Raw genomic sequence first — 24,892 nt, forward strand, 5'->3', positions numbered from 1 at the left:
GCAAGCATTGTGATTATATCAAATCTAGAGAGTCCCAGTTTGAAGAAGGCTCTGTTACAGGAGGGAAAAAAGAGGAGTAAGGGGTTTGTGGATAACCTGGACACCTTTACACCTTCATTATGAACATAAAAAAGGCAATCATTTAAGATGGCAAGCAGAAGCCACTCATTCTAATACTGCTCGTGATAAGCAAGTGATATATAGCCATTTATGATTGCATATAGCTTTATTCTCTCCTCCATAATATGTGTCTATTCCATTTTTAAAGTTAATGGAGTTGGCAGCTACCACTGTATTTTCTGAACCCGAATTCTCTAGTTTCACTATGCACTGCTCTTCCTTTGAATCATCCTCAATTTCCCCCTGCGTAATGTTGTATGATAACGACGAGAAAGAAGCGTTTCTCTCTCCTCTCTCAAAAAAGCACGCAAAAGATTATTCACACCCATCTCTTCCTAGTTCACTCCACCTTTCCCCCTAATGCATGGGCTGTGGCAATTTCACCAAACCTTAGGCAAAATAGGGCAACGGTCCATTGCAACAGATCCTGGACAGTGTAAATGAGATGGAAAAGTATGTATGAGTATCACAGTTAAGACCCTACTCTCAAAGACAAGAGAATCATAAAATACTGAAGCATTGATTGTATTTATTTATTAAATTTATATGTTAAGAGCAACTCCGGGCAGCTTCATAGAATTCTATGAATCATAGAAGTGGGACAAGAAAGCCATTGAGGTGAGCCTTCTGTTGAGTGCAGGAAATGAAATAAAATTCAACTGCAGCGTGACCAACAAGTTTATAATGGAATTTTAGTGAGTGCCATTTCTCTTCCTTTGCCTCAGGCAACACACTATATTGAATCAGTTCCGCATTCCTGCTGCCCTTTTCCGGACCTTCTCAATGTGTGCTAAGCCATCTAGCATCATTATTTAACAGCAACGTTCTCTCCAGGTTCTTAGAGGAAGGAGGGGGATACAATATCACAAATATTGCTTTCACTTGCCTTGTTCCATAATTTCCAGGAGGCCTTTCTTAATTAGCTCGTCCCGGCTTTGCCTTGTGGATGTCTTCTTCTCTAACACTGCAAAAAGGGGGGGTGGGGGGTGAGTATGATCAACATGGAACATCAGAGTTGACAGTCGATGGAAATGAATCGTCTAAGAAGACTGCATGAATGAATGAAGGATGTCCAGCTTGAAATATGGCATAGTGAATGGAAGATCACCAATAAAAGTATATTTTTTTCCTCTGTTTTATGCAAACTGTATCAATGATTCCTAATTTTTGTATTCCATTCTTCATCAAGCAATTCAGGGGACTATTTCAATCATTTAGAGCTAGCAGTCATTCTTAAACCCGCATCTTTTCAAAAAAATTTGGATAGTACCACGTACAACCAGCATGTCAACATTGGCTGAAGGGAGTGGCAATTACATTGAAGCAAGTCAGGTCAGGAAAATCTGAGTTAGGATACAAGTCCAATTTTTCCCAGTTGACTTTAAACATTACACCAAACTGGTTGTATTAATCAGGTCAGATATTTTGCTTTCTGTAATCAAATTGAACCCACACTTTTTTCCTAATCGTCCATGGGCCTCAAATCACATCTCTAAGGCTTTCAAGTCTCGTTATTACACTCAAGGAGAAGACCTAAAGCAAGGTTGCATATATATTTTTTTCTGGGCCAAGGACTGGTCTATGCCTGGAATAGACTAAAGACCCTGGTATACTAGGCCAAAATGTGGAGTAGAGGTAGGACAAAAATTAAATTTGATTTCATTTGCATTTAAATATAATTAAACTGAAATATAGTCACTGCAATTATTCCTCAATCATGGATTTAACCATTTTCTTCTTTTCTCACATTATTAATTACAACTTGCTAACATATTTTATTTATTTATATCCCGTCTTTATTATTTTTACAAATAACTCAAGACAGAAAACACATCCAACATACCTTCGTCCTCCTATTTCTCTACATCAACAATCCTGTGAGTTGGGCTGAAAGAGAATAACTGGCCCAGGAACACCCAGCTAGCTTCCATGGCTAAGGTGGGACTTGAACTCATAATTTCTTGATTTCTAGCTTAGTGCCTTAACCATTAGACCAAACTAAACCAAACTAGACCAAACCTTAACCACTAGACCCATTTTGAAATCTCTCAGGGCCATACCAAAGATTTTAGGGAATTAACAGATGCTCAAGTTGTCTATCTGTGTTCAGTGCCAGGTCAGGTGTCTATGGCACTCCTAGACTACCTTGAGTGATAGTATCACATCCCACCAATATAAAGATTGGCAGTTTTAGAATGATTCAGAAGGAGAGGCAGCATTGGTACCCCCAGCAAATAGCTACTTACCTTAGTCCAAAGTTGGCCCTTTTCGTGTCATCGTGGGAAATGTTTGGTTTATAGCTGAGCTAAAATAATTACTATATCATCTATTCTCAACCCATCACTAAAAACTATTCCAAATGGTTAAAACCCCACTCTGAGAGCACTGGTTTTCCCACCTCCTATCACAGTTTTTAGCTTGCCCAAGAGATAATAGGATGACTCCAATTTCAAACAATGTATAGGGAGCATATAGTAAGCGTGAGATTATATCATAGCACTGTGGGATTTCTAAAATGCAGAGTATCCCACAGTTGTCTCCATGTGTTGAAGCACAACTATTGCTTAGTGGCGCAGTCAGTGCCAGAAAAACATATAAGTGGAGACCTTACAGAAGTTTAGGAGAAGCCAATAGATTTCCAAAAGCTGATTGGTCAGCATTTTGGGGTAGAGGATGATAGCTTCCTTCCTCTAAAATAGGAAGGATGATGAAAAAGGGATAAAGCTGGAGGGAACCAACAGGTCTTGCTGAGAGAAGTAAAGACTAAACTGCAAGCAGGAAATCTTTCTTTGGTTCATAGTTTGCTCCAAAGCCATATAATAAAGCACTGATGTGCCCTAAGTTCTCTATAGGAACACTGATCTTTTCCTTTGCTGGCCCAAGTGAAGCTGTTCATAGTTAGGCAGGGCTATTGGCAGCTATCTGCAAAAGGGATCACAAGAAGCAAGAATATTTTGGAGATGAGAGCGAGTTAGACTAGATGCGATTCTTCCTCATTAATATCATTACAAATATAAAAGCATAAGCTACAAACTATTATGACAGAGTCACAAGAGAGAGAGAGACAGACAGACAGAGATATCTAGATAGATGATGATGATGATGATATGATGAAGATAATGGAGACACAAAGAGAATAGATGACAAACAGATATAGATGATAGAAAGATAATAAATAAATAGTAGAGATAGATAGATAGATAGATGATAGATAGATAGATAGATAGAAAGATAGATAGATAGATAGATAGATAGATAGATAGATAGATAGATAGATAGATAGATAGATAGATAATCGATACAGAGAAAGAGAGAAAAATAGAAACAGAGACACAAACACACAGAAGAAGGCAGACAGAGATAGACAGACAGAGATTAGAGACAGAGATAGAGATGATAGAGGTAGTGGTAGATTGAGATGGACCGGAGAGATAAAGAGATACAAAGATGGACAGATATGGAAATGGAGATGAAAAGTTATAAAGAAGGAGAACAGATATGGAGGAGGAAGAGGAAGAGGATGGAGATGGAGAAAGGAGATGGAGATGGATAGAGTAGAGAGATCTAACCAAATCTGACATGTTTAGTTTTGTTTGAAATCATCCAAGCTGAACTAGATCGTGCCACCCATCATCCTTTGTCAGCCTAAAAATACTAAATGTTTGGAGTTGATGTGGGGGCATATCCAAGACTTTTCTGAAGCTTCAGACTCTGTTTTAAATGCTGTCAAATTTATGAGAGTATTTTTTCCTGGACTATGAGATAATAAGTTAGGCTTTTTTAAAAAAAATTGTCATAACTTTTTCTTTTCCTTTTTTGCTGTTTGGGTCTTCCACTGGAAATATTGCTAGTTATTGTGGGCTATTGCCAACATTTTATTTTCTTTGATTTACCATAAATCCTGAATAATGGCCCATCAAAGCCATTTATCCCAAGTATTTTGTCTATCATCTCCTTCTGAAATCTCCTGCCTTGCCTTCAAATAGCACTTTGGGCAACCACACTACAGGTAATCCTCACTTAATGACCAGTCGCTTAGCACTGCTTGAAGTTATGACTAACACTCCACCCGGCCCCCCAAAAAACCAGGTACTTATCATCCAATTTCAAAGTGCCAATGGCCACCTAAGCACATACCCCGCACCATCACTTGATCGCATTTTGGTTGCTTGTCAATCAGCTTGCATTTACAGCTGTTTCCAGCATCCCACAATCACCTCAGCACCATTTTTGACACTTTTTTGACACTTTCCGGATTTACTTCCAGTTTCTGGGGTAGGGAAACCTCCACTGGATATAATGAATTCAATTGACTGTGGTGTTTACTTAGCAATAGCAATAGCACTTGGACTTATATACTGTTTCACAGTGCTTCCCAGCCATCTCTAAGCAGTTTACAGAGTCAGCCTATTGCCCCCCAACAATCTGGGCCCTCATTTTACCCACCTCAGAAGGATGGAAGGCTGAGTCAACCTTGAGCCTGTCAGGATCGAACTGCCAAACTGCTGGCAGCCGGCAATCAGCAGAATTAGTGGCAGTACTGCATTCTATCCACTGCGCCACCACGGCTCTCTTAACAATGGCAGCATTTGCTTAATGATCATCACATAACGCAGGGGTGGGCAACTATGGCCCTTTTATGAATTATGGACTTCAACTCCCAGAATTCCTGAGCAAGCCATGCTAGCTCAGGAATTTTGGGAGTTGAAGTCCACAAGTCATAAAGGGGCCATATTGCCCACCTCTGACATAAGGTCATAAAATTGGGTTTGATTACATGGCAACCCACTTAATAGCTGCTATAACTTACAACAATTACTCTGGGCTCAAGTAGGGTGGTAAGTCAAGGATTACCTGGATCAATTTCTTTGGCAGAAGGATTGTTTCTGAAATCTAGAATGAAAAAAATTCCTGGGCTAATAGAATCAATGTGTACAGAGAGGAACGCAACAACCCTGAGGTACCAGTGTGCCTGCAGACATATCTCTGTCACCAGATTCCTTTGATTTATTTTATTTCTGAATCAGTTTTGACTCCTGGCAACTATATGAACAAGCCTGAGTGATGTCTATGGAGATTCTCAGTCATCCAAGTCATGGTTGTTGTCCCAAAGGTGCTTTTTCAAGAGGCAATTGGACTTTCTGGTTTTTCTTTGAAGATATGCTCTTGTTATGTTGTCTTAGTTGTGCCTTCTTTATAAATTCTGTGACCTGTTCCAATGCTTCTGTTGGTAGAAGAAATGATTTCAGCTTTTGGAGTTTGTGTACCATAAGAAGGAGTATAAATCCTTCTATTCCCCACCATCCAGTCAGAGCTGAAGGAGCTTCTTGGATGAGAATCAAAATGTCTTCAAAGAAAAAAACAGAAAGTGCAGTTGCCTCTTGAAAAAGCACCTTAGGTCTGGGCGGTTTTCTTAGTATTTGGGGCAGGGGGAAGTGATTGCCATGTCCATCTTCTTCTTACTATGAGAGAACTGGACTGGCCCAATGTCACTCAGTTGGCTTCACACCTCAAGCAGGACTAGAACTCATAGCTCTTTGTTTCTAACATGCTTTGATCACTACACCAAACTGGCTTTCCCTTATGCAATTATTCACTTGTTTTACTGTATTTATATGCCACCTGGTAGAGTCTCTCTATTACCTGTAGTTAATTATTAAAAATGGGAAGGCTGTGGAGCAAAGCACCAGCTTTTAGCACCAGTTTTCTTAGAAATGACCCCATGTTAGCTTCGGTCATTTTTCCAAAATAAAACACAAACAGATGTTGCCCAAAATTGTCTGCCGAGAATGAGAAAGAGAGGGGGAAAGGGAGAGGGGGAGAGAGAGAGACAGAGAGAGAGAGTGCAAGAGAGAGAAAGAGAGAGAAAGAGACAGAGGGACAGAAAGAGAGAAAGAATGCTGAGATAAAAAGGAATCACACAGAAACGGGCATAGGAATCTGCATTCTTATAAATGAATATTCTGCACCCCCTAACATCCATGATGGCAGCCATTCATGAATAGGTGAACCTCCTCTAATGATGTCCATGCGGGAAAGTGTCCAAGAGATGTTCACAATATTCCTACCAGTTCACTGGCTCCGAAATATTGTCTGGCCAGCTTAGTTTTCTTGTTTTAAAATCAAATTCTGGGTTAGGGATCTTTTAGAAACTCAAAGAACTGCTGATAGTTAGAGTCAATAATGGTGCACAACTTAGTTTATCCTACTATAAGGCAGTTCCCAACACCATACTTTTGCTGAATGTTGCAGAATTGTGAAGAAACATAGCAAATAAAGCTATATTAAAATGCAACCTTTAAAATGTTTAATCTGCTGAAGGTCAGTCTATCGGGCTACCATAATAGATATAGAGACAGTAGAACAGTTACCAACCTTTTAATATAAGCTGTGAGTCTTTACAAAATTAAGGTTGAAGAATTTTATCAACGTAGCTGAACATGGCTGAAGGCTACATTCTGAGATTAAGTCCCAAAATAATTGGGAGATGTTTATTTTAGGCTCCTTTCTGGATTCATTTTGAACCAGAGGAGGCCATCTAACAGATTGAAAAGCAGCCAGGACCATTGATCTTATTCTGTACTGAAGAGGTGGAACTTTAACATACAAGCTGGGTATGCCACTCGTTTGCACTTGCCAATCCCTTGTCACACAGAAGAAACAAAGAAAAAAGGAAACCCTGTAATCACACTTGAAATCGAGTGGGATGACAAGAAAAAAATAATAGAAAGGATGAGATTTCCTAATAAGAATTAATATGTAGAGGCACCAGCTCCTTGGTGGTTCTATGTTGAACTTTAAAACAAATTATATATGGAAAAAAAAGATGGGATTCTAATATCTATCTACGTCTGTCCATCTATCCATCTATCCATTTATCCATCCATCTATCCAGAGGTGGGATCCAACAGGGTTAACTACCAGTTCGATCATTTACGAGGTTCGGTGATTTACGGTGTGCTGCCGGCGCACGCCTGTAAATCGACATCAGCATGCTGCATGCAGAGAAGCAGCCTTTCAAAAAGCCCTTTTTTTCCTGCTTTTTGAACTGCAGCTGTGCCTCACACAGCAGCTGAAGTGGAAAAAAATCAGGAAATAAAGGTCTGGTAAGAGCCCGGGTAGGCGGGTGGGCAAAAACATCAGCAGACATAGAACTGGTTCTATGTCTGCTGCTACTGTTCTATAGAGGTGGACAGAACTGGTAGAAACCCACCCCTGCATCTATCTATCTATATATCCATCCATTTCTATTTCTATCTATCTCTCTTTATCTCTCTCTATCTATCTATCTACCATCCATCCATTTCTATTCCCCCCCGCCCCATCTGTGTGTGCATGTGTGTATGTAAACATTATGGGAACTAGACTACACTCTTTACGATCCTAGACTTCCAAAATGTTTATCCAACTGTACTTCTGGAATTGTACCAACTAACTTCCCACATAATTTCCATTAAGGCACCGCCCTTTGAAATTTGCTTCTTAAAGAATAAAAGCCACAATTCTCAGATCAGCTTTTTGGGGGAAACCTAGAGAATACTTTCTATTTTCTCCACACTTGAAAACAAATGTGTAATTTGTATGGTCCTGGCACTTTTTCAGAAGCAAACACTTCCAGCCGCCCACTTACAAGGAAATCCTGCCCTTAACTTTGCTCTGCCATACAGGTATGCCTGCCACTTACCTGTAGATGACTGCTTCAGTTTCTCATTCTTCTTTTTCCTCCACTTCCATGGTTTGAAAATCCTGCCCAACGTGGCTAGCTTGCTATTCCTTCGGACAGGAGGAGTTCGGATCCCTGAGACCAGATATTCAGAACGCACTGCGGGGGACTGATCCATTTCCTCTGAGAAGGGGGCGAGAGAAAACAACATTAGCGGTGGAGGAAAGGAAAACATCTTTAAAAGATAGAAGCACAGTTAGGCTTGATGTTGCAAAGGATCAGTTGGTATCAGGGTTTTTTGTCGTTTTGCAGAAAAATAATGTTTAATTGGGTTCCTATGTTGGAACACACAAAGGAGAAGGAGAAGAAGAAAAACGAGCTAACTCACAATTCCATTTAACAAGTAAAAATAGCTCATTTGACATTAATGGGAACATTTATTTTCCCCTGTCAATAGCAGACACACTCAGCAATCTATCTCTGATTGAAGTTCCCCACTCTCTACTAAAGTCCCAGTTGGTCTACCAGGGCTCACACTGCATGAAAAACCAACCCTACTTTCCAGGGGAAACCCCATGATGTGGAAGCATGAAAGGAGTTTGACCCTTTCTTGGCTTGATTCCTAGTGTAACAAAATTCCATGTCTACAGGAAAAGAACAATGGACTGTACATCTACAAGAGAAACATTTCAACTAACATAAAATCTTATCAAAGGCTTGGGTAGAGGGCAAGGAGGATGACATTGACAGAAACTGTTTCCTAGGCAAAAGGAGCTAAAGGGTTTTTAAAGTGCAGAACAAAATAACATTTGGAAAGGGCTCAGGCAGACACCTCCCTAATTTACTGAAGTATAAGAAGAAGGACAAAGGACAGTCAACCAGATGTTCTATAATTATAGCCAATCTCAATAGAAGTCATTTTAGCCATCTTGCAGAGTTGATTTTGTGCTCTGCCCTACCTAATGGGGTTGGTAGCTCACCACCCATCCTAAACCCCAGGCTTGGAGAAACAGTCAGGTTATAACACTGTTAGAGTAGGGGCACTTATAGATCTCTGGAGCAGGGATTGCCAACCTTTTGGACCTCAGGGACCACCAAACTCATAATTTTAGATCCCAGGGACCACTAACTGGTTCTGTGGCCTAATTTGTGGGTGTGGCTTGGTGGTCATGTGACTGGCTGGGCGTGGCTTGTATGTAAATATTACAAATATTTATATAAATATTGAATTTTTTTATAAAAAAAGAGCAACTTTTATACAAAACCAGGCAAAGCAGGCAGATCGAGTTGCTCACAGAATCACAGATTCATTCAGAGATCTATCTATCTGCCATTGGCTAGCTCTGTCACATAAAATTTGTTTGCAAGCAAACTCATAAAATTTGCTAGCAAGCAAACTCATAAAATTAACTCACAACACACCATGTATGTAAATATTGAATTTTTTTAAAAAAAGAGCAACTTTTATCCAAAATCAGGCAAAGCATGCAGATTGAGTTGCTCACAGAATAATTCATTCATCTATCTATCTGCCATCGGCTAGCTCAGTCTCTCAAATTTGCTTGCCGTGAGTCTGCACTGAATTTGCTTGCAAGCAAAACTTCAGTCCTAAGGGAGGTTCAGCTGTGCTGAGCCAAAGATCTAAAGACTAGCTAGAAAGCAAGAAATCAACCATTTCTTGCTTCCTAGCTAATCTAAAACTCCTGGCAAAGCAGAACAGATGATGGTCAGAAAAAGGAAAAATAGCAATTTAGCAGGCAAGTTTGCCAGGTAAGGAGTGAGTGGGCGGGGAGGGTTCCCGCGGGCCATGTGGGCGGCGCAGCCTTGTGTTTCTGTGCAGCCTGGATTAAATTGCTTTGCGGGGGGGTTCTCTGCGGCCCACCAAAATTTTCTCGTGGCCCACCAGTGGGCCGCAGCCCACCGGTTGGCGACCGCTGCTCTGGAGGAAACCTGTTCCAGAGGACAGATGTTGTAAAGAGAAGATGCACCTCCCAAGTTCTGACAGTGATATAGATGGATTAATGGGACCCATAACATGCCCACTGTCTCCAATTACATAGGACAAAAAGAACCCTTTGGAGGAATCACCCTCCAGGACTCTATGCCATGACAGCTTTATGGGTGATAACCAGCAACATAGATCACACTTATAGAATATCATATTATAGAATAACAGAGTTGGAAGGGACCTTGGAGGTCTTCTAGTCCAACCCCCTGCTTAGGCAGGAAACCCTACACCACTTCAGACAAATAGTTATTCAATCTCTTCTTTAAAACTTCCAGTGTTGGAGCATTTACAACTTCTGGAGGCAAGTTGTTCTACTGATTAATTGTTCTAACTGTCAGGAAATTCCTCCTTAGTTCTAAGTTGCTTCTCTCCTTGATTAGTTTCCACCCATTGCTTCTTGTCCTGCCCTCAGGTGCTTTGGAGAATAGCTTGACTCCCTCTTCTTTGGAGCAGCCCCTGAGATATTGGAAGACTGCTGTGATGTCACCCCTAGTCTATCTTTTCATCATACCCAGTTCCAGCAACTGTTTTAACCTCCAGTCCACTAAGACTAGCTTCCAGTCCACTTAGAAGCTAACTGATGCAAGGGTTCACACGGGCATATTGAGACGTGCCCATTGTTGTTCACAGTTGCATTCTGGAATGTTGTAGCTTCTAAGTTGGGGGTCTCGAACCTTGGCAACTTTACCATTTGCTGGCTGAGGAATTCTGGGAGTTGAAGTCCCAGTTGTAAAGTTGCCAAGGTTGGAAATCCCTGCTCTACGTGACCTTCAAGGGACTCTCCCTATATAGTGTATTGCAGTAATCCAAACATAAGGTGATTGCAGCATGCATGACTCTCTGAACCAACATTCAGTGAATGGAATTGAAAAGAATGACCATTTTCTGTGACCTTCCCTCAAAAGAACGAAAAGAAATGTTCAAACAAGAAAATTCTGGGGGAATGTTGTTAAAGAGAAGCAAAATGTACCGATTGACTGATTTGATTTGATTTATTTAATTTGTATAACCATTCATCTCACACCTGTGACTCTAAGAAGTTCATGGTAAAAATTAGAAAAACTACATGCAATACAAAACCTAAAAACATAGCAGCTGAGCATCGTATCTGACATAAAACCTACCCTTACTATAATTAAAATATAGAGAAGGATATGTGCCTACATGTATATCCTTTCTGTCATAGTACTGTTAGGTTTCCAAGTGATGAAATCCATTTAAAAAGAAAAGAGCAAAGTCCATCTTCCAAAAAAAATTTCTTTTATTTAGGAAAGCATCAAATTGGCAAAGTCTGTTGTAATTCCGGATCTGACACAACCCGGAATTATATCACATAATATTGGAAGTTAAAAGTAGCCCCCAAAAGGCACATTCCCCAATAAAAATAAATCAACATTTCCTGGTGTCATCAATCTCCACCTCCAGATATCAGCATGGTCAGCTTTTGTTCCCACAGGAAGAAGAACCACCTAGCCTAAAAAACTCTCTGATCTCCACTCCTCCCACCTTAGGAATGTGGCAAGCCCAAAACCCTTCCCCCCATAACCAGCAAAGAGAAAGAAAGAAAAGGAATATATAATAAGGCTAAATAAAATGGCTACGCATATGTCAGTTTCGGGCTTGACAAGTACATCTTGTGGGCTTCCAAACTTTAATAAAATCCCAGCACATGGCATCAGAAGAAAGTTGCAATTACAGACATTTTTCTTGTTTTCTTTTTCTTTTCTCTTTTTGTGTTTTCTTGTTGCCTTTTATTTTTTTTTCTCATTCTCTTTGGTGATTGATCATTTTTATGTTAGGCATGTTTGTTTAAAAATGGATTAATAAAACAGGGCAACATGGAGAAAAAAATAGATAGGAAGCTTTTTTTATTTTTTTTTTAAACAAACTATTGAATATACAACTAAAATAACGAACAAACACATACACAACATAGAAAAAAGTGGAAAAGAAAAAACCCCACAAAAAATAAACAAATGAAAGCAAGCAACTCCGCTATCAACAGTTTGTGGTTCCTTATTTGTTATCATTATTGGTGTCATATTTACAAGTAAGTCTTAATGTGAATATGTAATTACTACCTCCTTTGCAGTTTAACAAGAGAGAGAAAGCTTTTTTGATGAGGGTTTTTCTTCCAGATCAAGAAACCAGAGAGGCTGCCACAGGATAGAGACGTAAGAACAGGAAAAACAAAAACAGAACTGCATCTTGTGTAACTTGGCAAGAGCAAAAGAAAAGGGAAAATACCAAAACATTTCAAACCAATCCAAAAACTCTCTAATGTAATGAGGTAGAAAAACAACAGCCACACTTTTATAGGGTAGATTCAGCCCAATATTAGCACAAGTCCCATAAACTCTGTTATATTGAGCTACATTTCATACAAGTCCAGACACACTATTAGGATAGAAGATATTTTTAAAATGTGCAAGAACACGCAAATGCAACAACTTACAAATAAGTTGTCAGCTGAACAAAATCTCCACCTCAAAAAGCTACAGACCTTTCAAAATTACCTGTGCTCTGGGGGTCAAAACTGATTATTTATTTTTAGAAAAGCATATACCGTACTTATCGGCGTATAACACGCACTTTTTCCCCCTGAAAATAGGGGGCAAATGATGTATGCGTGTTATACGCCGATGTCCCGTTCCCAATAGTGCCTAGCGGCGGCGCAGCGTCATGACGCTGCGCCCGCCGCATATTAAAGGGAATGCGTGTTATACGCCTGTGCGTGTTATACCGGTAATAGTCAAGCGAGAAAAAGTTAAGAGTTGTGACTAGGGGTGTACAAAATCTTCTCTGTGGGGTCCCAAGGAGCTTTGTCAAGAGGCAACTGGACTTTCTTTGTTTTTCCGTTAAAATGTTTTGCTTCTCATCCAAGAAGCTTCTACAGAACTGAAAAAGTTTCTTGGATGAGAAGTGAGTGACTTTTGGGGACTTTTGCCTCTTGACAAAGGATCTTTGAGACAACCATGACCTGGATGATTGAGAATCTCCATAGACTTCTTTACAGGGTCTTACCCAGAACTTTATTTATTATTATTATTATTTATTTGCTGTCCATCTCATGTTCTAGGTGGGATAAGTCACTCAGAGGTGGGATCTTCTTCATGGCCCACTATTTCAGGGGGTGCCACAAAGAAGAGGGAGTCAAGCTATTCTCCAAAGCACCTGAGGGCAGGACAAGAAGCAATGGGTGGAAACTAACCAAGGAGAGAAGCAACTTAGAACTAAGAAGGAATTTCCTGAGAGTTAGAACAATTAATCAGTGGGACAACTTGCCTCCAGAAGGTTTAAATGTTCCAACACTGGAAGTTCACTAGGAGACCTCCAAGGTCCCTTCCAACTCTGTTATTCTAATTCTAACTCTAACCATCTCCAACATGGAGTGCCGCATCTGGAACCTGGCCATTTGGCAGAGCTAGGTTTTCTGTCACATCTAAATATATTCAAGGCAAGAAACAAACAAACAAAAAATCAAAAGATATCTCTGAACTCTTCCTGCCTTTCTCTCTCAACAGAAGCCATGTTGCTGGAATCTGTGATGTTTCAGAAAAGGCTTGATGTGATGCTTCAAGCAAATAGTATTGTAGAATTCTGGATTCATGAATTTCAAAGATTAGCAACTTGCCAGGATGTCTTCAGAAATCAGTTTGGTAATTGGGTCTCCTCTCGTTTGTGTGAAAACCTGTTAGGATAGGACATACTGTTCTCTGGCTTAAATAAGCGACTGAACTGATGTTTGAAAAATTGTTGTCTTCTCTTCAGTGGAGCTCATGGAAAAAGGTGTCTCACTGCCTCCCTGGACAATGAGACAGTTTGCTTTCTGGGGTGGATAAACCTATATGACCCCTGCTTTGCATTAAAGAATCCTAATCCTTTTGATAACTGTGCTGCAATATAGATAGTCCTCGACTTACGACAACAATTGGGACCAAAATTCCTGTTGCTAAGCAAGAAAGTTGTTAAGTGTGTCACATCTGATTTTATGACCTTTTACCATGGTTGTTAAGCAGTGAAGTGAATCACAGGTCATTAAGTGAACCCACCTTCACCCATTGATTTTAGTTGTCAAAGGTTGGCTGGGAAAGTCACAAATGATAATCACATAATCCCAGGATGCGGTAAATAGATGCTGATTATCAAGCCCACATATTGTGATCACATGACCATGGGGATGCTGCAATGGTCATAAATGCAAGGACCAGTTATAAACGGTTGGGATTCTACCGGTTTGGACTGGTTCTGTAGAACTGGTTGTTATGATTCTGCACAGTTCAGAGAACCAGCAAATCATGACCCTGGCTGGCCCCGCAGGCCCTGCCTTGACTTTCCCTTCCTGCCCTGTCAGTCCTTATTGCGCATGTGCAACATCGCATGCATGCCCAACATCACTGCGTTCTCCCCCGCCCAGTCACTCCTTAAGGTATTTCTTTTTCCCCCCTTTTGATGATCAGCTGTTCCAATGATCAGCTGTGCCAGGATCCTCCGCGCTGTCTTACTGCTTCACCCAGGAGGCTTCCCTAAGGGGCAGGAGGCAAAAAGTGGTGCACGGGGTGTGTTTATGGGTGCTGCACCCACACACACACTCTGTTTTTTGCTTTCCTGGTCCCTAGGAAAGCCTTCTGGGAGCAAAAACATCCCCCAGGAGGCTTCCCTGAGGCCCAGGAGGCAAAAATGGGGGTGCTGTCAGAAGAAGAAGAAGAAGAAGAAGAAGAAGAAGAAGAAGAAGAAGAAGAAGAAGAAGAAGAAGAAGAAGAAGAAGAAGAAGAAGAAGAAGAAGAAGAAGAAGAAGAAGAAGAAGAAGAAGAAGAAGAAGAAGAAGAAGAAGAAGAAGAAGAAGAAGAAGAAGAAGCGTCCACCCAGTCACATGACCACACCCACCTAGCCATGCCCACAGAACCGGTTGTTAAAAACTTTGAAGCCCACCCCTGGTTATGTCACTTTTTCAATACCATTTTAACTTTGAATGGTCATGAAACAAATAGGCGTAAGTCAAGGATTACTTGTAACATCAATGTAACATTGTAACATTACTTGTAAATCTCTAATCAATCTCTAGAGATTGAAAAAAGACCAGAAAGCATGAATAGAAGAGATGATTCCACCAGACTGTCAATTATTTGGAAGCTGCACTCTCAAACAAACAAAAATCTCCACACCACTAGCCAGGCAAACACCTGGGCACAAACAGATCCTCCCTGATACCTCCAGCTCAAACACACCCCAACCAGGCACCCAGATGAAACCTAGCTTCCTAACAAATGATAGCCGCCCATTTAACCGGAGCCAAGCTGCACTAAAGGCCTCCAATAAAGGAATATAACGTTGCCACCCAATCAAGATACAAAAAGAGCCAAAAAACAGACAGAAGATATTAGAAACACCAACCAAGCAGAACAGCAAACTCCAAGACCAATAAACACAGACCTAGACTCCCAACCAATCAGGATGAAGAAAAAAACATTCTGGCACAGCAATAGGCTAGCCCCAAATTTAAATCTGAACCACTGTAAAAGTCTGACTCACAGATGAACACACACAGAAGCCTGATGATGGCAGATGAGATTCTGCCGAAAAGTTGCTACAACTTTAAAAGCACAACTACAATGACGTGGGAAAATACCCGAACAAAGCCGAATGCCATACATGTAAGTACCCGCGAAAACTTAAGAAAAGATATATATATGTATATATATATATATATATATATATATGTATGTATGTATATGTGTGTGTGTGTGTGTGTGTTATATATATATATATATATATATATATATATATATATATATATATATGTGTGTGTATGTGTGTGTGTGTGTGTGTGTGTGTGTGTGTGTGTGTGTGTGTATATATATTTGTTTTCTTAAGTTTTCGTGGGTGTCTATATGTATGGTATTCAGCTTTGTTCGGGTATTTTCCCACATCATTATAGTTGTGCTTTTAAAGTTGTAGCGACATTTCGGCAGAATCTCATCTGCCATCATCAGGCTTCTGTATTGTGTTTGTCTGTGAGTCAGACTTTCACAGCCATTTCTGTTTTAAATTTGGTGCTAGCCTACTGCTGTGTTAGAATGGTTTTTTCTTCAACCTGATTGGTTGGGAGTCTTGGTCTGTGTTTATTGGTCTTGGAGTTTGCTGTGTTCTGCTTGATTGGTGTTTCTAATATCTTCTGTCTGTTTTGTAGCATTTTGTGGGGGGTCTTGATTGGCTGGCAACATCATGTTTCCTGTATTAGAGGCTTTTAGCACAGCTTGGCTTCGAGTAAACAGACGTCTATCATTTATTAGGAAGCTAGGTTTCATCTGGGTGCCTGGTTGGGGTGTGTTTGAGCTGGAGGTTCACCACAAGCCAAGCAAACACCTGTGCACAAACAGATGCCCCCCCCCCCGATACCTTCAGCTCAAACACAGAAGATGGATGGCATGTTGGGTAAACACTGGATGGTTACAAACAGATAATAATATCTGAAGGTCCTGTGAAGCACTATGAGGCAGAATGATGATATGATAAAGGCCTCACATGGAAGAAGAAATTGGACATGCCTTTTTATATACACCATATTATCTTGCAGATGGATGGATAGATGCATGGATGGGTGGAAGAAATATCTACAATTTCTTAGAATGCTGCCTCCTAGATTATCCTCTGCATTACCAGTCTTTGCTGCCTGACTAATAACTTCATGATGCAACAGAGAAATTAACTGGTGTTATACAAGTGCAAATACAATTTCCTGAATAATGAACCTGTCAAAATCATGAGCAGAAGGAGATGTGACCCCATTAAATTGAAAAGAAAAATGGAGAGCAGTTTGATTTGAGGACAGCAGGATGCAAGCTTTCTCTCCATGACACTTTCAAGAAAAAAAAAAAGATGTTGAGTCTTCCAAAAGGATGACTCAGTCAAAAACAATTCAAAAAGGTGGCTCAGCTGACTGCTCTAAGTTTTCACCCTCTATCTGGGCAACTCAATTCAAAGAGATTAACAGATTTGATAGATAGGTGATAGATGGTGATACAAGATAAATAGATAGATAGATAGATAGATAGATAGATAGATAGATAGATAGATAGATAGATAGATAGATAGATAGATAGATAGATAGATAGATAGATAAGATAGATAGATAGATAGATAGACGGATTATAGATAAGATAGATTGATAGATAAGATAGATTGATAGATAGATAAGAGATAGAAAGATTGAAAGATTGAAAGATAGATAGATAGATAGATAGATAGATAGATAGATAGATAGATAGATAGATAGATAGATAGATAGATAGATATAGAGGTGGATGGATGACAGAGATGGATGGATGGATGGATGGATGGATGGATGGATGGATGGATGGATGGAGATATATATGTGTGTGTGTGTGTTCTTAAGTTTTCACGGATACTTACACATATGTTATTCAGCTTTGTTTGGGTATTTTCCCACGTCATTGTAGTTGTGCTTTTAAAGTTGTAGCAACGTTTCGGCAGAATCTCATCTGCCATCATCAGGCTTCTTATTGTGTTCTCTGTGTTGTGTTCATCTTATTGTGTTGAACTCAATACAGAAGCCTGATGATGGCAGATGAGATTCTGCCAAAACATTGCTACAACTTTAAAAGCACAACTACAATGACATGGGAAAATACCCAAACAAAGCTGAATAATTAATACACACACACACACACACACAGAGAGAGAGAGAGAGAGAGAGAGAAAGAGAGGGGGGAGAGGGAGAGGGAGAGGGAGGAGATAGAGAGACAGAATTATAGATAGATAGAGACATAACTTTTTTCCCTGTTACCTTCTATGGTTTTTTTTTTAGTTCTAGTTCTATAACCCTGAAATTCCCTGTGGTCTTCTAGTACTAACCAGACCCAACTCTTCTTATCTTTCAAACTCAGACAAGATGAGTTGCTACTGGGGGGGAGAAAACTTCCAGGAAAAAGGAGGAAGTATCCCTTCTTGATTTAAATCAAGATTTCCCAAATTGATCAATATGGACCTGTAAAAGTCAATGGCAGTATCAGTGGTGGGATTCAATTTTTTTCATTACCGGTTCTGTGAGCATGGCTTGGATGTGGCGGGGGAAGGATACTATAAAATCTCCAGTCAGAGAAGGTATTAGCTGGTTCTCTGAACTACTCAAAATTCCCGCTACTGGTTCTCCAGAACTGGTCAGAACCTGCTGAATACCACCTCTGTACAGTATTCAAGGAGTTTATTATTTTATCACAAGGAGGTAGCTTAATATCTCTGCAGCCCAGAGCATATCTCCTTGGAAGGCCAGAAAACAAACAAACAAATTTGCAGTGTCCAGCTAAGGAATTATTGCCTCTCCCTGCAATAAGGAGGGATTGGAAGCACAAACACCCCCGTTTCCCTCGCCCTGTAAGAGTTCAATCAAGATAAGTCATCAATTACTTCTCCTTATTTATTTTTTGAAAATTCAATCTGTTGCCTTGCCTACTCGATTCACCCTCTTGTTTGCTAGCTTTCTCTGGCAGATTTAGGAGTAGTTGCTTGGGGAAATAGTTGCAATCACTCACTTCTGTAGTCCCAGGGAAAATTTTAGTGCCTCTCATGGCAATAATTTCTTTTATTCTATGACTTCAGGATGTTCATTATCAAAAATGTTCATGAGGACAAGATTCCTGTTGATTGTAAATATGTTAAATGCTTGTATAAATATTATATGCATCATCATGCTTGAGTGTGTCTCATGCTTTATCCTGACATGTGATGTTTCAAAGAAGCTAGGACTTTCCCTGAGAGCAAAGTTAATGATAGAATTTGTCTGTTGCCTCAGTGTAAGAAGTCTTGTAACAGATAAATCATGCTCAGCATGGTCCATTAAAATTAACCAGCTTTAAATACCTAAAATCAGATGTAAATTAACGCAGATAAAAATAACATGAGTAAATAGTAACACCCCCACAAACGTTACTCTCTGCACAGCCTTTCACAATGCCATGAAAATGGAGGCATTCCTTACATCACCAGAAAACTTTTATATACATATCATTTCATATATCATCATATCTAATTATAATTATAACATATAATTATAGTATATAATTATGGGCCTCAGTGGTGCAGGGGTTAGAGTGCAGTACTGCAAGCTACTCCTACTGCATTTTGGCAGATCGAATCCCACCAGGCTCAAGGTTGACTCAGCCTTCCATCCTTCCGAGGTCGGTAAAATGAGGACCCAAATTGTTTGGGGGCAATAGGCTGACTCTGTAAACTGCTTAGAGAGGGCTGTAAAGCACCATAAGGCGAATTGTAAGTGCTATTGCTATATCATATCTCAGATACTCTGTGTGAATGGAGAGAAGAACAATCCATCCCAGACATGCTATGGTGAGTATGGTGTCCTTCAACATGTAAGGAGGAAGACCTCGTGGCTGGCATGGGAAAATGCTGTCGACATGGCCCAATAGTGGGCGAATGTCATTTAGTTTTAAGCCTATTTATTCTACATATTTTTACATGTGTTATATTTCTATGACCTGTTTTATACCTAATTTATTCTCTCAGTGTTGAATGTTATATGTCTATAATTTGTAGGTGCTTCTGACACAAATAAAAAAATCATATTATAACAATCTCAATTTAATAAAAAAATTAAAAAAAAACGTCCAGACTGTTATTAAGACTTTTCTAAAGATTCCTAAATCCTGGTATGACTCCCAAAGCATCCCTTCTTGATTTAAATCAGGCTTTCCCAATTTGATCGGTATGGACCCATAAAGGTCTATGAGTATATCCAAAGAGTTTATGCTGTTGTTTTTATTATTGTACTTCAACAGATACAAATTCCTTGTTTATCTAATCACACTTAGCCAAATAAAGTATTCTATTCTATTCTATTCTATTCTGTTCTATTCTATTCTATTCAACTCTACTCTACTCTACTCTACTGTTAGCTAAAGTATTTATTTTCATTTAATAAATGTTTGGGGGGATGTCAGTGAACAATGTCCAACTTCATGAAGGGTTAGATAAGCTGAAGGGTTTGGGGACCATTGGATTAAATGCACAGAAGGGACTAGACTAGAAAAGGTGGTCCTTTAAATATTGTTGACCTGAGCTCTGAATGGCTTTGAAGGTTATTTTGAGTTACGTATGTTAAGCATTTAGAATTGTTCTTGGAAATCCCCTGGCAGCAAGTGCCATGACCCAACTTAATTGTTAATGTTCTCTAACAGCTCTCTGGTGAACAAGCAAGTATCACCATTTAAAACTAACTGCAGTTTCCAAGTAGTCATCAAGGGCAGCACCAATTAGAATGTGTTACAGTAATCCAGGGTCATTAGTAGAGAAAGCAGAAGTCTCTATTGTCCAGGCATGTCATTCCGAAAAGGGCAACAGCTGCTATTCCAATATGGCTGTGTAAAGCAGGGGTCACCAACCTTTTGGACCTCAGGGACCACTAAACTCATAATTTTAAATCCCGCAGACCAGAGACCCTGGGAAAATCCCCCAAAAATCTGCAGGAAAATTCCCCACCCCATTTTCCTACCAATCAATCATTCTTTATTTGGGATCGAAGGATACCATCTCCAGCTCTGTTCTCAGGGAGAGAGAGAGAGAGAGAGAGAGAGAGAGAGAGATGGAAAGCAGCAGAATTCTTTCTTTCTCTCCCCCAAATTCCACCAAAAATGAGTTTTTGTGAGACTTGTCATAGCAGCACAGCCTCTTGGGGCAGGGTGCCTTGAAGGGTCCCAAAGACTCATTTCTAGTGGAGTTTGGGGGAGAGAAAGAAAGACTTTTGCTGCTTTCCTTGTGTGCAGCCAAAAGCAGAAGAAGAAAGAAGTGGAAAGAAGCAGCCTGGTGACCAGGTGAGGCACGTGGAGATGAGTGGGGCAAGTTTTTCCCCTCTGCCCTTCCCCCCCTCCCCTCACTACCTCATGTTGTTTGCAATGCAAGTGACACAAGCCTTGTGTTCCCATGCAGCCTGGACTAATTGCTTTAGGTGTGACATTTCTCTGTGGACCATCAAAATTTTCTCACAGACCACCAGTGGTCCCCGGTCCACTGATTGGCGACCACTGCTGTAAAGGATCTCCTGACCTGGCCATAACCTCTAATATCTGATCAAGCAAACTTTCAGGAAAGAAATGACAGACCAAAGACAACTCCGTTAAAAGTGGAATCAGCAACTGAAATGGAATGCAAAGCTGGTGAATAGACCAGCTCTTTAATAATTCCTCCCTGGGCAAAGAGAGAACTTGGGATTGCCCACAACTGCTCCAACAGTTGCTCCTCACAAGGAGATTACAAGATAACAGTTACCTGGAAGTTGCTATCTTGTGGTATCCTAGTGAGGAGCAACTATTTAGAGGTTTAGAGGTCTGGGAGAGGAGAGGAGTAGCTATCTTACTCAAAAGAAATGAAGAAAATAATAATAAAATGTGATTTGAGGGATATTAAGTTTTCCTTCTATCGTTCTACATGTTTCTGAAGAATGTCTCATCTGAGAATGTAGAAAGGGTCAAAAGAATATAGTTCTATCCCCTGGAATACCCAAATTCTGAAAGCTAAATCCAATGTGCAAGGGAGCAAGGGGTGGTGGCGATGAATCACTGAGCTCTAGGGAATGTAATTAACTGAGGTCCAATGCTAGAATGAATATAACTCAAGGCAGCAAACATACAGTACCTAATACTCCTGCCTCCTATTTTTTCCACAGTGACAATTCTACTGGGCAGAGAGAATGACTGACCCAAAGTCATTCAGCCAGATTTCATGCCTATGCAGGAGATGACCAAGATGAGCCTGAGGGAGGAGTCAAATGCATCATCAGTCATGAGTCCCCTCATACCCAAGAGATCTAAGTCCAGCCCACCTTGAATTCTTGTAACTCTTTTCTACCACCAATTTCCTTGGACTGTTAGTAAGTCAGATTCTTGTAGAAGGCTTCAGTTTGCAATAAAACTTTATACCCATTGGAACTGCCTGGATCTTCTGATTTTCCTGACACTTGAGAGCCTAGAACTCACAATCTCCCAGGTTGTAGGCCAGCATTTTAACTATTTCACTAAAATGTCTCCCTAATAATTATTGCTGAGTAGCTCTTTTTGTCTGTCTTCCCTTGTTCTTCTGTACCATTTCCAGTCTGCAAAATTCCAAACCAACAGTAGAGCACAGCAAAGAGACAGAAAATATTGGGTTTCTGCTGGCAAGACACAGTATATATCTACCACTGGATAGAAGCTCTAGAGGCAAAGACAACAAAGTTTTCACTTAGGAGCAGACCAATGTGCCTCTGTACTACAGCAATCGTGTTTCTCAACCTTGGCAATTTTAAGACTTCAACTCCCAGAATTCCCCAGCTAGCATGCCAAGCTTGAGAAATACAACCTAAGATGTGAGATCATAAGATTCTTCACATTGTTGTATGCTCTCTACTGATGACTTGGCCACAAATTCGAGAATAATGTTGGGAGATCTGTGCCGTACCAAACAGTCAACCAGAAGAGAGGCGCAGAGCCAAAATTATTTTGGTGTCTACTTTTTCAGAAACAAATTCATCTCACTAAGCCCATCTGTTTTGTGCTGTCTCTCATTCATTGCCAGCAGAATCCTTGTATGCCAGATTTATGGGCAATCATTATTTTCGTCCTTGGTGACAAAAAAGGGAGGGGGGGAGACACAGACACCTTGATGACAAGGTGAGCTTTCTGAACATCTCCAGGATTATTTCAGATGAATCTAATTCCCAACTTGAGGGAAACTCTTAGACCACAAAAGACACCAACTTTTCTGCTGCAGAAACATATGCCTGTTGCTACAAAGATTGTGCTGACCTACAAAGCCTATTATTAGTTTAGATTGATGGATCCAGATCTTCCTGTTCACACTTGTTTTTCTGTCAATTTGGAGTCAATTTTTCCATCAATCAAATTGTTTAGAAGCACTAGATTTCAAAGTAAGAATTTCAGTCTTGTACAAATATATGTCCAAGTAATTATATACAGAGAGAGAGAGAAATACATACACAGACATACACACACACATACACAGACACACACTGTCCAAGAAGTTCATAGAATCCAGTAATTAAAGAGGCCTTCAGATCAGTCTTACATGCCTAAACCAACAATCCTTACACATTAAAAGCTTTGGGGAACAGGTCCATCTTAACTTTGTACATAGATATTGGCAGGGAAGCTACCATCCAAAAGTCTGGGGAAAGACTATTCCAAAAGATAACAATGGAAAAATATCTTCTCAACTAAGTTTAATAACATAAGAACAAAAGCTATGCCCTGGTGGACTGGATCCCTGATCCAACTAGCCTAGCAGCCTTTTCTCCTTTAAGCCAACCAATTGCATGAAGGAACCCAGTAGACTCCCAGCAGATGGCCTTCAGAGGCACTCATACTGTCATCAAAGCTGATAGCTGCTGATTCTCATGACTTCCATGAATGGTCCAAACTCTTCTTGAAGCCAATCAATCTGGGAGCCAACACAACCATAAGAAGACTTCTGAATCAGGCCCACCTGGTCCAGCAATCTGTTCTCATGGTGGCCAACCAAAAGCACGAGGAGGATTAATGCCACAACAGATGGCCTTCAGAGATGACCACAGTGCCACCAAGACTGATAGCCAATGATTCCCATATGTTTCATATGCTTTTCCCTCTTCAAACTTCTTCCCAACTCTCTACCTATAGATCAGTCATTTCTCCTACAGCTATGATGGGGTGGACAGTGGATTTCCAGGGCCAAGAACCCAAAGATACTACACATCTACAGACTGAAGAGTTCAGAAGAGGTGAGACCAACATCAACAAACAACAATTCCCAAAGCTAGAATATAGACCCTGGTGATGCATAATGTAGTAGGACTTCTGAGTGTGATGTTATGATGTTAAAAGCCAACCCCACTAAAACTGTCAAATTCTGTCATGAAAAGGTTTCATTATTTCTAAGAATACCCCATTCACAGGCAGTCTGTTACTTAAATTCCACGTTTATTTTTAAGAAATAGCATCCTCCCTTATCTCTGAGAAACAATAGAGGAAGAACACTTGTCTAAAAATTGACATCAACCCAGTAGACAACTATCCCAAGTCCAGGGAATCAATGGTGCCTATTATCTCCAGCTACATATTAGGCTAAATGTCATATATGAACAAAAACGCTCTTTAAAAAACAAAACATTCCTCATTGGGACTGAACTCAAAGGAAAAGACCAGTGAAATGGAAACCTGAAGTTTTTATTTTGGGAATGGCAGATAAACAGTTGGAAAGAAAACATGGGATTCATTTTTATATACGAAATCTACTGCAAGGTTGCTATATGCCGAAAGGCGGAAAGAAGGATATATATACAGTTTGTATCCACAATGGAAAAATTGATTTTGAAACCAAAAGACCTAGCTGAGAGGGCCAAATTGACTGCTTTGCTTAGAGGCAATAATTTGACAAAAATTTCTTGTGGCTTGGAGACCAAATGCCAAATTCCACTGATTTCTTCCAAGACAAGGAGAAAAATAATCTTTTGATTTTGGAATTCAAGGACTAGATCTGAATTGACTAGATAAATATTATGGCTTTTTCAAAAATATACGGTAATTATTCATGCTTGGCAAATTATTAGGTATTATATTAAAACTAAAGGGAAAATTGTATTATACTTTTTTCTTCAGTTTTTTTTTAGAATGTAGATTATTAATATTTTAAGGTATTTAAAGTATTGATTATTCATTTAAACCTGGAGGTTGTTGCATCGTTATTATGATCTCTGTACTGAAAAAAAATTGGAGTTTACTTTTGTTATATGTTTGCTGTATTTTTGATCTTTCTAACTTGCCTTATTCCCTTTTTTCTTTTTTTAATATTAGTTTGCATTTTAATCTTTATTTGGGAAATTTAGAAAGATGTTTTTTTTAAAAAAAGGAACTGAAAATGAGACACAGACATAAAACCTGTATATGGTTTGTGTTTTTTCCACCACTCTGGGGAACAGACCATGATTGCAACAGTTATTCTCACCTTACAGGCTGTTAACCAATCACAAGTCAGTGTTCTGATATGTCACAGTGTTCCGATATCTCAGGGGCTGCCACAAAGAAAAGGGAGTCAAG

At 39.9% G+C, this 24,892-nt stretch overlaps 1 protein-coding gene across 4 annotated transcripts in view; it reads right to left on the reverse strand.

Annotated features, from left to right (window-relative positions):
• Nucleotides 1-24,892, reverse strand: part of PHACTR3 (phosphatase and actin regulator 3) — a 259,576-nt gene that overhangs the window by 129,983 nt on the left and 104,701 nt on the right. For 3 of the 4 annotated variants that reach the window (XM_087928946.1, XM_087928945.1, XM_087928948.1), the window contains exons 2-3: nucleotides 7,805-7,966; nucleotides 1,007-1,084 (exon numbers count right to left, since the gene is read on the reverse strand). In XM_087928946.1, the coding sequence (XP_087785072.1) occupies nucleotides 1,007-1,084; nucleotides 7,805-7,966 (240 nt within the window). The remainder of the gene's footprint in view (nucleotides 1-1,006; nucleotides 1,085-7,804; nucleotides 7,967-24,892) is intronic. The other variant, XM_087928947.1, reaches the window with a different exon arrangement.

This window comes from Pseudonaja textilis, chromosome 3 (genome assembly GCF_049901715.1).
Source record: "Pseudonaja textilis isolate UNSWEBS1 chromosome 3, rPseTex1.2, whole genome shotgun sequence".
NCBI classification, from domain to species: Eukaryota; Metazoa; Chordata; class Lepidosauria; order Squamata; family Elapidae; genus Pseudonaja; species Pseudonaja textilis.